The 11,634-nt window shown below is 44.5% G+C and overlaps 2 protein-coding genes across 3 annotated transcripts in view; one reads left to right on the top strand and one right to left on the bottom strand.

Moving 5' to 3' along the window:
* The window catches only part of LOC121957144 (phosphoribosyl pyrophosphate synthase-associated protein 2), a 188,561-nt gene that overhangs the window by 138,303 nt on the left and 38,624 nt on the right, over positions 1-11,634 (bottom strand). The gene's annotated exons all lie outside the window — the stretch shown is intronic.
* Positions 958-11,634, top strand: part of LOC121956098 (neurabin-2-like) — a 34,858-nt gene continuing 24,181 nt past the window's right edge. Inside the window, exons 1-4 of one of the 2 annotated variants that reach the window (XM_088069346.1) lie at positions 958-1,092; positions 9,926-10,318; positions 10,803-10,993; positions 11,072-11,425. In XM_088069346.1, coding sequence (XP_087925472.1) covers positions 10,012-10,318; positions 10,803-10,993; positions 11,072-11,425 — 852 coding nt within the window. In that variant the 5' untranslated portion in view covers positions 958-1,092; positions 9,926-10,011. Of the gene's footprint in view, positions 1,093-9,925; positions 10,319-10,796; positions 10,994-11,071; positions 11,426-11,634 lie in introns of both variants that reach the window. The other variant, XM_042504198.2, reaches the window with a different exon arrangement.

Here is an 11,634-nt window from a genome sequence, read left to right as displayed (position 1 = left end):
TTAGCAAAAACAATTGTAATAAATAGATACATAAAAGCAAGAATAAAATAAAAATGAATGGCCTAGGAAAAAATGTTAATATACAAACATGTGTACATATTTCCGTGACATGATTTTAAACATGTAAATATTATTATTATATTCTCATGTAAATTTAGCCTATTTGTGAGGGTCCTGCCGTTAAAGGGTTAACTGTAAAAGTAGCAGAGGTGTAGTTGCTTTTATCGGTCAGCAGAGGTCGCTGAACCCCCGTGTTGTAGCTGAAATGCTCCTCACTCACTGAGCTGTCGCTTCTGACAGCTTCTCAAAGTCAAGCAGCCCACAGGCAGGTAAACACGGGGTTAAATCTGCGAGTCTCAGGTAAACACGGGGTTAAATCTGCGAGTCTCAGGTAAACACGGGGTTAAATCTGCGAGTCTCAGGTAAACACGGGGTTAAATCTGCGAGTCTCAGGTAAACACGGGGTTAAATCTGCGAGTCTCAGGTAAACACGGGGTTAAATCTGCGAGTCTCGGGTCTCAAGAGGCATCCTAAAAAATCGTCCTTAAATGTGAGAAATGTCCTAAAATCCTAGAATCGCTCTTAGATCTGAGAAATTCTAAAATCATAAGATAAAACCCTAGAAATGTCCTAAATTCAGAGAAATCTAAGAAATGTCCCAAAATGTAAGACTTGAAAACCGAAGAGATCCAAAATTCTTAAAAAAATATTTTAAAATCCCAGAATTGTGCTAAAATCCTGGACAGCTGCTGCGATGGGCCCCTGGCCCTCTGTGATGTGTCAGAAGGGCCCCGAGCAGAGCCAGTGTCCCAGCTGTGTGAAGGAAAGAGAGGAGCAGACAGAAAGGGTATGAAGGGAAGGAGAGAATGAAGGGAGGAGGGAAAGGACGCAGAAGAGCCGGCCTGAGGAGGAGAGAGAGGGATGGAGGAAGGAGATGGGAGGAGGAGGAGGAGGAGGAGGAGAGGGAGGAGCAGAGGAGAGGCTGGCACTCAGTCTGCTCGCTCGCAGGAGGAATCAGCTGCAGGACAATGGACCGTCTCCGCCGCGGAGCTTAACGGGCACCGGGCTGCTTCTGACAACCTGGAACATAAGGTATGTTTACCGGAGCAAGGCGGCGCGCAGAGCCGCACCGGGTTCCGGTGTTAACGGGGTCCGGCCCGCGTTAAAACGCGCCGTTTGTCTGAAAGAGGAGAGGCTGCAGGAAGGAAGCGACGCAGCGCGTCAGACAGACACCCAGCAGGGCCTGTCGTCCGCCCGCCGCTGGGTCCTCGACCGACCGGTGACACGGTAGCTCCCGCTCTCTGCCGCAGCTGCTCACCGACAAGTGCTGGATTTTACCGACGTGACCATTAAAAACAGAGAAACACATCCGGAGTCCCCGCGCCGCGTTTTCTCTCCTCCAGAAAGAGCGCCGCGCCGAACTCCATTACTTATTTTGCTCATTTAGACTCTCGTGCTTTTAGTTTAAGATAAACACCTCTACGGATGTGAACACACTCTCCTTGGATACATCAACGCCTTCTGGAAAATTCGGCGCATGATTGAGTCTTCAAAACATGTTGAAATTAAAATAAGATCAAGTTTAGATGTGTGAGCACGGTGCACACGTCGCCTTCCGCTCGGGTATATTTTGACGGAAGGGGAAACGCGGGCCACAAGGAAATGTTGACCTTTTGACTGGAGTAAACGCTGCTCTATGTTTTAGGCGCACCCCGAATTAATAAGTGTCTCGTATTGATTCGCAATACCTGTATAAGATGATTTCGTGGCGATATATTTGCTCGAAATCGACGCCTCTTAAAAAATGTATGTTTTTGTATGGAGGTTCGGAGCTAGCAGCATATGCCAACAAAGCCTGTCTGTAGCCAACAGCAGCAGGAGCACGCAGTGTGTGTCTGCCTCAGTGAAGTCGCACAAGGCCCGGAGTCTCCTCGACAGATGCAGGGACTGTGGGGTGAATAGATGGAGTCATTGTAGCTGCTATAATGTGCCTTCTGTTAACCGCTGCGTGCGTGACGCACATAGACACGCAGAGACAGAGATGTTGTGCAGAGACAGACTTAAGGACTTATTATGACCGTGTCAGTGTGGAAGCATCTACAGCAGCAGTGTCTATCTCTCTCATGCACTGTGTTGTCCATATGAACACACACACACACACACACACACACACATACACACACAGATGGACTTGCAGAGCTGCAGTCCTCACTGAAATGATGAGACAAGGTCATTTTGGCCACACTAACCACCCAAACACATCTCACATTTTCACACATGTGATTTAGAAAAACACAGGCTTGGCTGTGTGTGTGTGTGTGTGTGTGTGTGTGTGTGTGTGTGTGTCTGTGTGTGTGTCTGTGTGTGTGTGCAGCCTGTATTTAGTGAAGGGAGGAGCTGTTCTCCCAGCTATAGGTTATAAGTCAATAAGTCATTTACCTCCATATGCTGATGATTGTTGGTGCAGCAGGCAGCAGTTTGTGCTGTGATGGTTTTATTTTAGATTGTATTGACAGAGTGTGTGTGTGTGTGTGTGTGTGTCATTCGTGGGAGGAGGAAGGCAGCTCTGGATAAATACAATACACTAGAAGGTGGTTACAGATTCCTGTAGTCCACACTGATATATCAGTCTTTAACCCTTTGAAACCTGATCAAATTGGCCCGATTTCGCTCAAAAGTGTGGAAAGAAGTCAATGAACAACTTAGGAAGAAATTACCCCCAAACTGAAACTGAAAAATAAGAAAATGATCAAAAAAAGGTTTTAAAATGATATTTTTGAAACAATTTTGATGAATAGGAAGTTCTATGGATATTTTTTCCCAAGATGTTTTTTAAATGACATTTTCTAACTCATATACCACGTTTTTGGAAAACATATCAAACCAATTTGCTGAAGCGTCAGAGGTTAAATACTCATGAAAGGCACCTGAATGCAGCACAAGAGAAGCACATGCTACTTTTGTGCTGCTTTTTCAAAGTAAATCTGGACTGGATCACCCTGATCCAGATCCACAGTTATCAAGATTTTTCAAATCTGAATAACCAAGGCTCCAAATTGGACGAAATAATTTAGGTAACTAGCTCTGTAGAGACCAACAGGTAGAAGAGCCGGCGTCGGGTCACTGTCATGTCATGAAAACAGCAGGAGGGAAGCAATTTTTAGAAGCTACTTTTAACTGCATCTTTGTGATTAATTCAAGTGTTAAATGAAGGTTAAAATAAAATAATAATAATAATTTTAGTTTCATGTTGGCAGCGAATGGAGCATTATTATATGGGGAAATAAGCTTTTCTAAATTTATTTTTACTTTGAAAAAATAATGATAAGCTTTCTCTGTATAGCAGCTCATAAAACACAGTTAGAAAGGGCTGTACAATAATATAAAATACATTTAAGGGCCCAAACACCAAAACAACGTCAGAGTGGCGACCAAAGCTGTCTGTTGCAAATGATTAATTAACTAATCAACTCCAGGTGATGATAATCCCGATCTTTTTGTTTCCCAACCCGACTTAAAAGTCTTGAACAACACACACTGAAGGTTTTAGCCGGATCAAAACTGGATTACATGATCTACTCTAATAATCAAATCGCTCTTTTTTGTTTTGTTTTTGAACAACACATTATTTAAGATTTGATCCATCTGATAAAGGGGCCCTGGTTATAATAAACAGGAATTATCCCAATAATTCTGCACTGAGTCCTCAGATTTCTCTAAGCTGGATGGGAGTGATGCCACTGAACAGATATTGACGCCTGAAAATGTCGAAGTCGTCATTTTCCACCAAGTCAGCTCTGGTTCTTGACCCCTTTTTATACATCCAGGGTTATTGTAAACTGCGTGCACACCAGCCCGCTTTTCCTCCTGGTCAGGATTATATTGATTATCTGGGATTACCTTTTGTTCTTTTATTACACATTTTTGTTTTTTACCCCAAAAAACAAGCAACAAGAACCAACTTTTCGGGTTCTGAACCACTTTATTTGTAGTGGAAGCCCTCAGAACGGTTCACAATTAGGTGCTGGAACCAGAACGGAAGTTGTTTGACGTCGGTGGAAAAGTGATAAAACAGGACAACCAAAGTGCCGTCGGGACTCAATGACAGGAAGCAGCCTTGTAACCGCAAAGGATTAGGGGTAGCAGGAGATGGGTGAAGTTGTTCTCGGAAAGACGGGGAGTGAAAAATCAAATCTGACTGGTACAGTTTTTATTTCTTAAACACAAATGAAGAAGAGATGGAGTTATGGAGGCACATTCTGTTTGTGTGCATGTCAGTTTTTGGTCAGATGTGTTAGGGAGCCGCAAGGTTCATCTCAACAATAACAGGAAAGAAGCCAGGAGCCGTGTGTGTGTGTGTGTGTGTGTGTGTGTGTGTGTGTGTGTGTGTGTGTGTGTGTGTGTGTGTGTGTGTGTGTGCGTGCGCGTGTGTGTGTGCGCGTGTGTGTGTCTGGAGGCGTCTGTAAAGGTTATTTGCTTTACGTTGGATTTGCTCACTTAAGTTCACATGATCAGTGTGTGAGAATCAACACTTTGGCAAGATAGTGTCACAAGACTGACTCTGTGTGTGTGTGTGTGTGTGTGTGTGTGTGTGTGTGTGTGGGGCCAGACAGGGACATAATCTTTTTTCCTTCGTTCCCCAGAATGCCAATCAGCATTATTTTATAAGTCTGACCTGCCTAAAACCAGTTTAATTCAATACTTAATTCAATATAGTATCCAGTCTGTTAGCGTTGCCGTGGAAACGGATGTAAACCAGCGCACACACAACAACGTGATCCAACATGTTTTATCCACCTTCAGTTCAGATGCATGTTGCAGCGTGTTGATGAGTGAGTGGAGTTTTGCAGTTTGTTGTTGAAGCTTGTTGATGCAGTGTGTTGATGCAGTGCATTGTTGCAGCTTGTTGATGCAGCACGTTGTTGCAGCGCATTGTTGCGGCACGTTGTTGCAGCTTATTGATGCAGCGCATTGTTGCGGCACGTTGTTGCGGCGTGTTGATGCAGCGCGTTGTTGCAGCTTGTTGATGCAGCGCATTGTTGCGGCACGTTGTTGCGGCGTGTTGATGCAGTGCATTGCTGCAGTTTGTTGTTGCAGCTTGTTGATGCAGTACGTTGTTGTGGCACATGTTGTCCCGTGTTGATGCAGCATGCTGTTGCTGCGCATTGTTGCTGCGCATTGTTGCGGCGCGTTGTTGCGGCGTGTTGATGCAGCGCATTGTTGCAGCTTGTTGATGCAGCGCATTGTTGCGGCACGTTGTTGCGGCGTGTTGATGCAGTGCATTGCTGCAGTTTGTTGTTGCAGCTTGTTGATGCAGTACGTTGTTGTGGCACATGTTGTCCCGTGTTGATGCAGCATGTTGTTGCTGCGCATTGTTGCGGTACGTTGTTGCAGCTTGTTGATGCATCACATTGTTGCAGCGTGTTGTTGCAGCTTGTTGTTGCAGCGTGTTGTTGCAGCTTGTTGATGCAGCGCATTGTTGCAGCGTGTTGTTGCAGCTTGTTGATGCAGTGCATTGTTGCAGCACGTGGTTGCGGCATGTTATTGAAGCGCGTTGTTGAAGCGTGTTGATTCAGCGCATTGTTTCGGCACATTGTCGCAGCGCGTTGTTGGGGTACGTTGTTGCAGTGCGTTGCTGCAGCTTGTTGATGCAGCGTGTTGATGCAGTGCGTTGTTGCAGCTTGTTGACACAGCGCATTGTTGCAGCTTGTTGATGCAGTGCCTTGTTGCAGCGCGTTGTTGCAGCGCGTTGTTGCAGCACGTTGTTGCAGAGCGTTGTTGCAGCCTGTTGTTGCAGCGCATTGATGAGTGAGTGGAGTTTTGCAGCCCGGTTGCCAGGAGCAAATGTTGTCTTGTTCATTTCTGCAAACCATGATTCATTAACATTTGTACGTTTCAAGCGTGTAAAATCAGCGTTTTTAAAGCGACACAGTGTATGAGCTGACTTTGTCAGCTGAGTGAGACACCTGCCGAGCTGCAGACCACTGCTGCAGACAAACAAACAAATTTTTTGAAGTGACCTGTCGCTGTGTTTGCTGCCAGGAGCGTTCCACAAATAGACTTTGTTGTTTAAACAGAGATCACTGCGTTTCCTGTTGTGATAGTGACGCAAAGCTGTTGTTTTTTACTGAGATATCGCTGCAATTCCTGCTGGGTTTGTGCCACAAAACACTGTTGTTTTTGCTGCGTTTCCTGTCGTGATTGTGTTAGAAAAGTGGTTGTTTTCTTACAGAGACATCACTGCTACATAATAATGCACAAATGTTATGTATCTGTGTTTTGGACAAATGTAAAATGCCAATATTTTTAGCGATTGGTTGAGTTTTTGTTCTCAGAGGTTAGGGTCTGAAAATTGAATTTAGGAGCTGCAAAGTTAAGCAGAAAAACTCATCATCAAATACTTTAATAATTAGGGCCAGAGCAACGAGAGCAAGGTGGTCACAACGGCCCAATTAAAACTAGAATTATTATTATTATTTTCACAAATGAATTGTTTTTTGATAGCCTTAAGGTCCTCAAAAACTCATGAAACTTTGCAAATATATCAGAACTGGTGAAAAACTTCCTGTTTGATTAATTGTGTTTGTCATTTTTCTAGCAGATATGACAAACAGATGTGCCAAGTTTCAGCTCATAAATAGTGATAATTTCATTTGTATTATATGATTGTAAACGTTTGCTTGGATAAAAAACGACCCCAGACCTTTCATGAGACATCAGCTGCTTTGAGGTAAATGTCAGCAACTATTGAAGGAAATGAACATGAAATAATTTCCTTCAGTTTGCTTCAGGGTGAACTGTAATAGAAGAACTTCATAATTTTCCCATTCTTTATGACGAAATAAAAGCATAACTATTTTTGCCGTTAAGCCGAGCTGCACTGAGTGTTCGGTGCTAATTGTCAGACGTGAGCAGGAAACACACCAAACTCAGCCGGTGAAGACTTTACTGAGACGACCGCAGATCTCCAGAGCCAGAGGAAATGTCGCCTAATCAAGGATGACATCACACGAAGCGTTTTGTGTGTTTGAGCTGATGGTGATGGAAAATGGGACTTTAGTATTTTTGCAGGTTTCGACTCGGCTGTGTTTGTGGTGCAGCGAGCCGTGTTGAATCAAACGAAGACTCGCTGCATCATTGTTGTGTGACATGTATCATTGATGAACTTCACACCTCAGCTGTGAATCTTCACACTGATCCCACAGTCTGAGTCTGCTGGACAAATGAGACGTGTCTCTGGCTCCGTCCACATTTCAGTAAATAATCGTTCTTTTCCGTATGAGGTTTTCGAAGCGGCTCACACGGATCCCTGTCGCGTTAGCGTGATGGTCAGCCGTCCTCGCTGTGCTCGGTCGGCTGTTTGCTGTCGGGTGAAAGCGTCTCGTTGAGTTTTCGCGTTGATGAAGTTTGTGTTTCTGCAGGCGGTGATCCTGTGTTTGTCTGTTGGTTTTATCGCTGTTCGTGCTTTTTATTCAGTTCTTTTTCTGTGTCTTCACAGTGACAGAAGGGCCGGGCGACACAAACTCGATTATATTAGTGTTTTTAGGCTGAATCTCGATACATAATATATATCTCAATAATTTTTAATCTCCTCAAAAGACAGAATTGAACTTTATAATTTTTTTTAACCAAATTCCATCTTTGATCTTTATTTTGCTAGGCCCTGATTGCCAGTTTGGTTATTCCACATAAACAAGTTACCGCTGCCATTGTTGAGTTACTGTCGTGCTCCGTTAGATCAGTGACTCCCAAGATTCTTCTGGAAGGAACCAATTTTCTATCATTAATCAATCGGCCCTTCGTTTCATTCTGTGTCCCCTCTGAATTTGGAGATTTTTGCAGGTCTGTGAATGCGTCTGATGCTCTGCTGCTCCGTTTGTGCCCAGAATACGCTCTGCACTCCGAGAGCTGCAGCGTGAAACAGTATATGTGTATTTCAACGGCTCTGGCGGCAGACGCTTTAATCGTGGCGGGCTGCTACAAATAAATGAATATGTGTGAGACCTCGACCAAATTATCATGATGACATAAACATTTTCTTGAGACCTTCAGATACTTCAGTGAAATCATTTTGTTGTCACAAACTCTGTGGTCACATTCTGAAATCAGCCTGCTGTAATTTGGTCTTAGTCAGTAAACATCAGCTCTGTTTCTCAGTTGGATTTTGTTTTTTATGGTCATAGTTTATTATTATTATATGCAGGGAACCAGCAGAATAGCAGCGTCAGTGTTGCTGCTGCTGTTGCCTGAAATGAAGCCGTACTGCAGCGCAGATGTGACAGCACAAACACAATCAGCCGCTTAATTAGATCGTGATCCGTAGAAAACAGTGTGATGTCCGGGGACCGCGGCGGCGCTCTGTATTCATACGATGGCGCTGTCACAAAGTGAGTTTGGCATTCAGAGCAGCACCGCGGAGATGCACTTGACACGTGAGGCCACAGTGCGTCATCGTTTAATTGGATTATTTTGACGGCTCCTGGAGCGCCATGCGGGGCTCTGAAATACACAGCGGGGATAAAGTACAAAAATATAAATACACAGCGGGGATAAAGTAAAAAAATATAAATACACAGTGGGGATAAAGTAAAAAAATATAAATACACAGTGGGGATAAAGTAAAAAAATATAAATACACAGCGGGGATAAAGTACAAAAATATAAATACACAGCGGGGATAAATTAAAAAAATGTAAATACACAGCAGGGATAAAGTAAAAAAATATAAATACACAGCGGGGATAAAGTACAAAAATATAAATACACAGTGGGGATAAAGTACAAAAATATAAATACACAGCGGGAATAAAGTACAAAAATATAAATACACAGCGGGGATAAATTTTTAAAAAAAAAATACACAGCGGGGATAAAGTAAAAAAATACAAATACACAGTGGGGATAAAGTAAAAAAATATAAATACACAGCGGGGATAAAGTAAAAATATATAAATACACAGTGGGGATAAAGTAAAAAAATATAAATACACAGTGGGGATAAAGTAAAAAAATATAAATACACAGCGGGAATAAAGTACAAACATATAAATACACAGCGGGGATAAATTAAAAAAAAAAAATACACAGCGGGGATAAAGTACAAAAATATAAATACACAGCGGGGATAAAGTAGAAAAATATAAATACACAGCGGGGATAAAGTAGAAAAATATAAATACACAGCGGGGATAAAGTACAAAAATATAAATACACAGCGGGGATAAAGTACAAAAAATAAAAATACACAGCGGGGATAAAGAACAAAAATATAAATACACAGCGGGGATTAAGTACAAAAATATAAATACACAGCGGGGATTAAGTACAAAAAATATAAATACACAGCGGGGATAAAGTACAAAAATATAAATACACAGCGGGGATAAAGTACAAAAATATAAATACACAGCGGGGATAAAGTACAAAAAATATAAATACACAGCGGGGATTAAGTACAAAAAATATAAATACACAGCGGGGATAAAGTAAAAAAATAAGAATACACAGCAGGGATAAAGTACAAAAAATATAAATACACAGCGGGGATAAAGTAAAAAAATAAGAATACACAGCAGGGATAAAGTACAAAAAATATAAATACACAGCGGGAATAAAACTGCTGGTTGGTGAAAGGTTGAGTCATTTTGTCCTCTCTCTTGATATGACCCATTGATGTGTGTGTGTGTGTGTGTGTGTGTGTGTGTGTGTGTGTGTGTGTGTGTGTGTGTGTGTGTGTGTGTGTGTGTGTGTGTGTGTGTGTGTGTGTGTGTGTGTGTGTGTGTCTGTGTGTGTGTGTGTGTGTCTGTGTGTGTGTGTGTGTGTGTGTGTGTGTGTGTGTGTGTGTGTGTGTGTGTGTGTGTGTGTGTGTGTGTGTGTGTGTGTGTGTGTGTGTGTGTGTGTGTGTGTGTGTGTGTGTGTGTTTCAGGAGGTGAGTGTCAAACAGCTGCAGGATGCTGCCGTCCTCGTCCCCGCTGACCTGCTGTTCTCCGCGGGGCATCTGATCCGCCAAACATGATGAAGACTGAACCCCCGGCGGCCTCGGGGGGCAACGGGTCCTCCGGTGGCAGCGGGAGCTCGAACCTGCGGAGTCCGTCGCCGCACCGCAACGCCTACGAGGCGGGGCTGGCGGCGCTCAAGAAGGCCACTGACCACCTCAACAATGCTGCCAACGGAGGCTCCGGGCCCTCCTCCAAACCCGCCCCTCTGCCCCGCCCCACCGGGAGGGGCCGGAAATACGGATCCAACGTTCACCGCATCAAGAACATGTTCATGCAGATGCAGTCTCCTGGAGACGACGAGGACGGGGCCAAAACGCTCGGTGGGTCACCAGTTCGATTTTTGTCCAAGCGCTTTAAAAACCAGTGTGAACTCCTGCAGGTGATGATGGAGATGAAGATTTAACGTTCCGAGGAGGAGCAGTATGGTAGAAAAATAGAAAAGTACATCATCATCCATCATATATTCCGTGTACTGTACCTTAATAGATAATATGCTTATATAACTCAAGTAACATGTGTATCGGAGTATCCAGTACCCACAGACGAAGTAATCATTGTACCATGTCACAAAAAATAATCCAAAAAAATCATTTATTTCATTCAGGCTCCAAAACAGAAGAAGATTATCACGCTGAGCTAAACACGGAGGGATCATAAACCTGCAGAAACGCGTCATCCCCTCACCGCTCTCTAACTGCTGAACACGATTTTAGCTCCACTGTGTCAAACGGTTGATAAAAACGTGCCAGTGAGACTAAAACTGTGTGACATTGTTTTAACCCCTCCTGTCCTGGGCAGGTGTAGATCAGGCGATGAAACTGTCCCTACCGAGAGCGTCCAGCCTTAACGAGAACGTGGACCACAGCGCCCTGCTCAAACTCGGCGCCACGGTCTCCGAGAGGGTCAACCGCTTCGACTCCAAAGCAGGCGGAGAGGGAGGCGGCTTCTCCAAGCTGCAGGAGACCAGGAGGATCTTTGAGCAGCGGACTCTGCAGGTCAGGAGGCTCTTTGTGTGACTAATGTGCTGGTTCTGATTCAGTGCCGTCTGACCGACTGACCGTTTTCTCCTCCAGGAGAAACAAGCCGCCACCAACCGGATCCTGCTGAAGAAGGAGCGGGCGTCGGGCTTCCAGGACAGCCGTCTAGATGTCGTGGCTCGCTTTAACGGCTCCACCGAGGCTTTGGACCGATTGGACGACCCCCCTGCTCCCGCTCCAGCCCCGCTTCCTGCTCCCGCTACTCTCCCCGCCACCGCCGCCGCTTCAATCGGGCCCGGCGACGCCGTCAGCCCCACCGTGAGCCAGCTCAGCGCCGTGTTCGAGAAGGCCGAACAGCCAAACATTGTCTACCTCCCCCAGCGTCGGTCAGGCCCCGCTCTACCCCCAAAGCCCAAACCTCCGGCCAGAGCCGAGGCTCCGGCGAGAAAGGTGACGAGATTCGCTGAACTTCCAAAAAACGCAGGAAACTGCGGAAAACGACGAGCTTTTCGAAGGAAAAAACAGACTGTATGAATTCATAATGTGTAGATCAGAGGCATTTCTACGACTCCAGGGTTTTAGGGTGTTTTCAGGATTTTAGGGTGTTTTCAGGATTTTAGGGTGTTTTCAGGATTTTAGGGCGTTTTCAGGATTTTAGG

This window comes from Plectropomus leopardus, chromosome 18, assembly GCF_026936395.1.
Source record: "Plectropomus leopardus strain MGB_pleo_1.0 chromosome 18, ASM2693639v1, whole genome shotgun sequence".
Taxonomy (NCBI): Eukaryota; Metazoa; Chordata; class Actinopteri; order Perciformes; family Serranidae; genus Plectropomus; species Plectropomus leopardus.
This window is presented reverse-complemented; position numbering and strand designations above follow the sequence as displayed.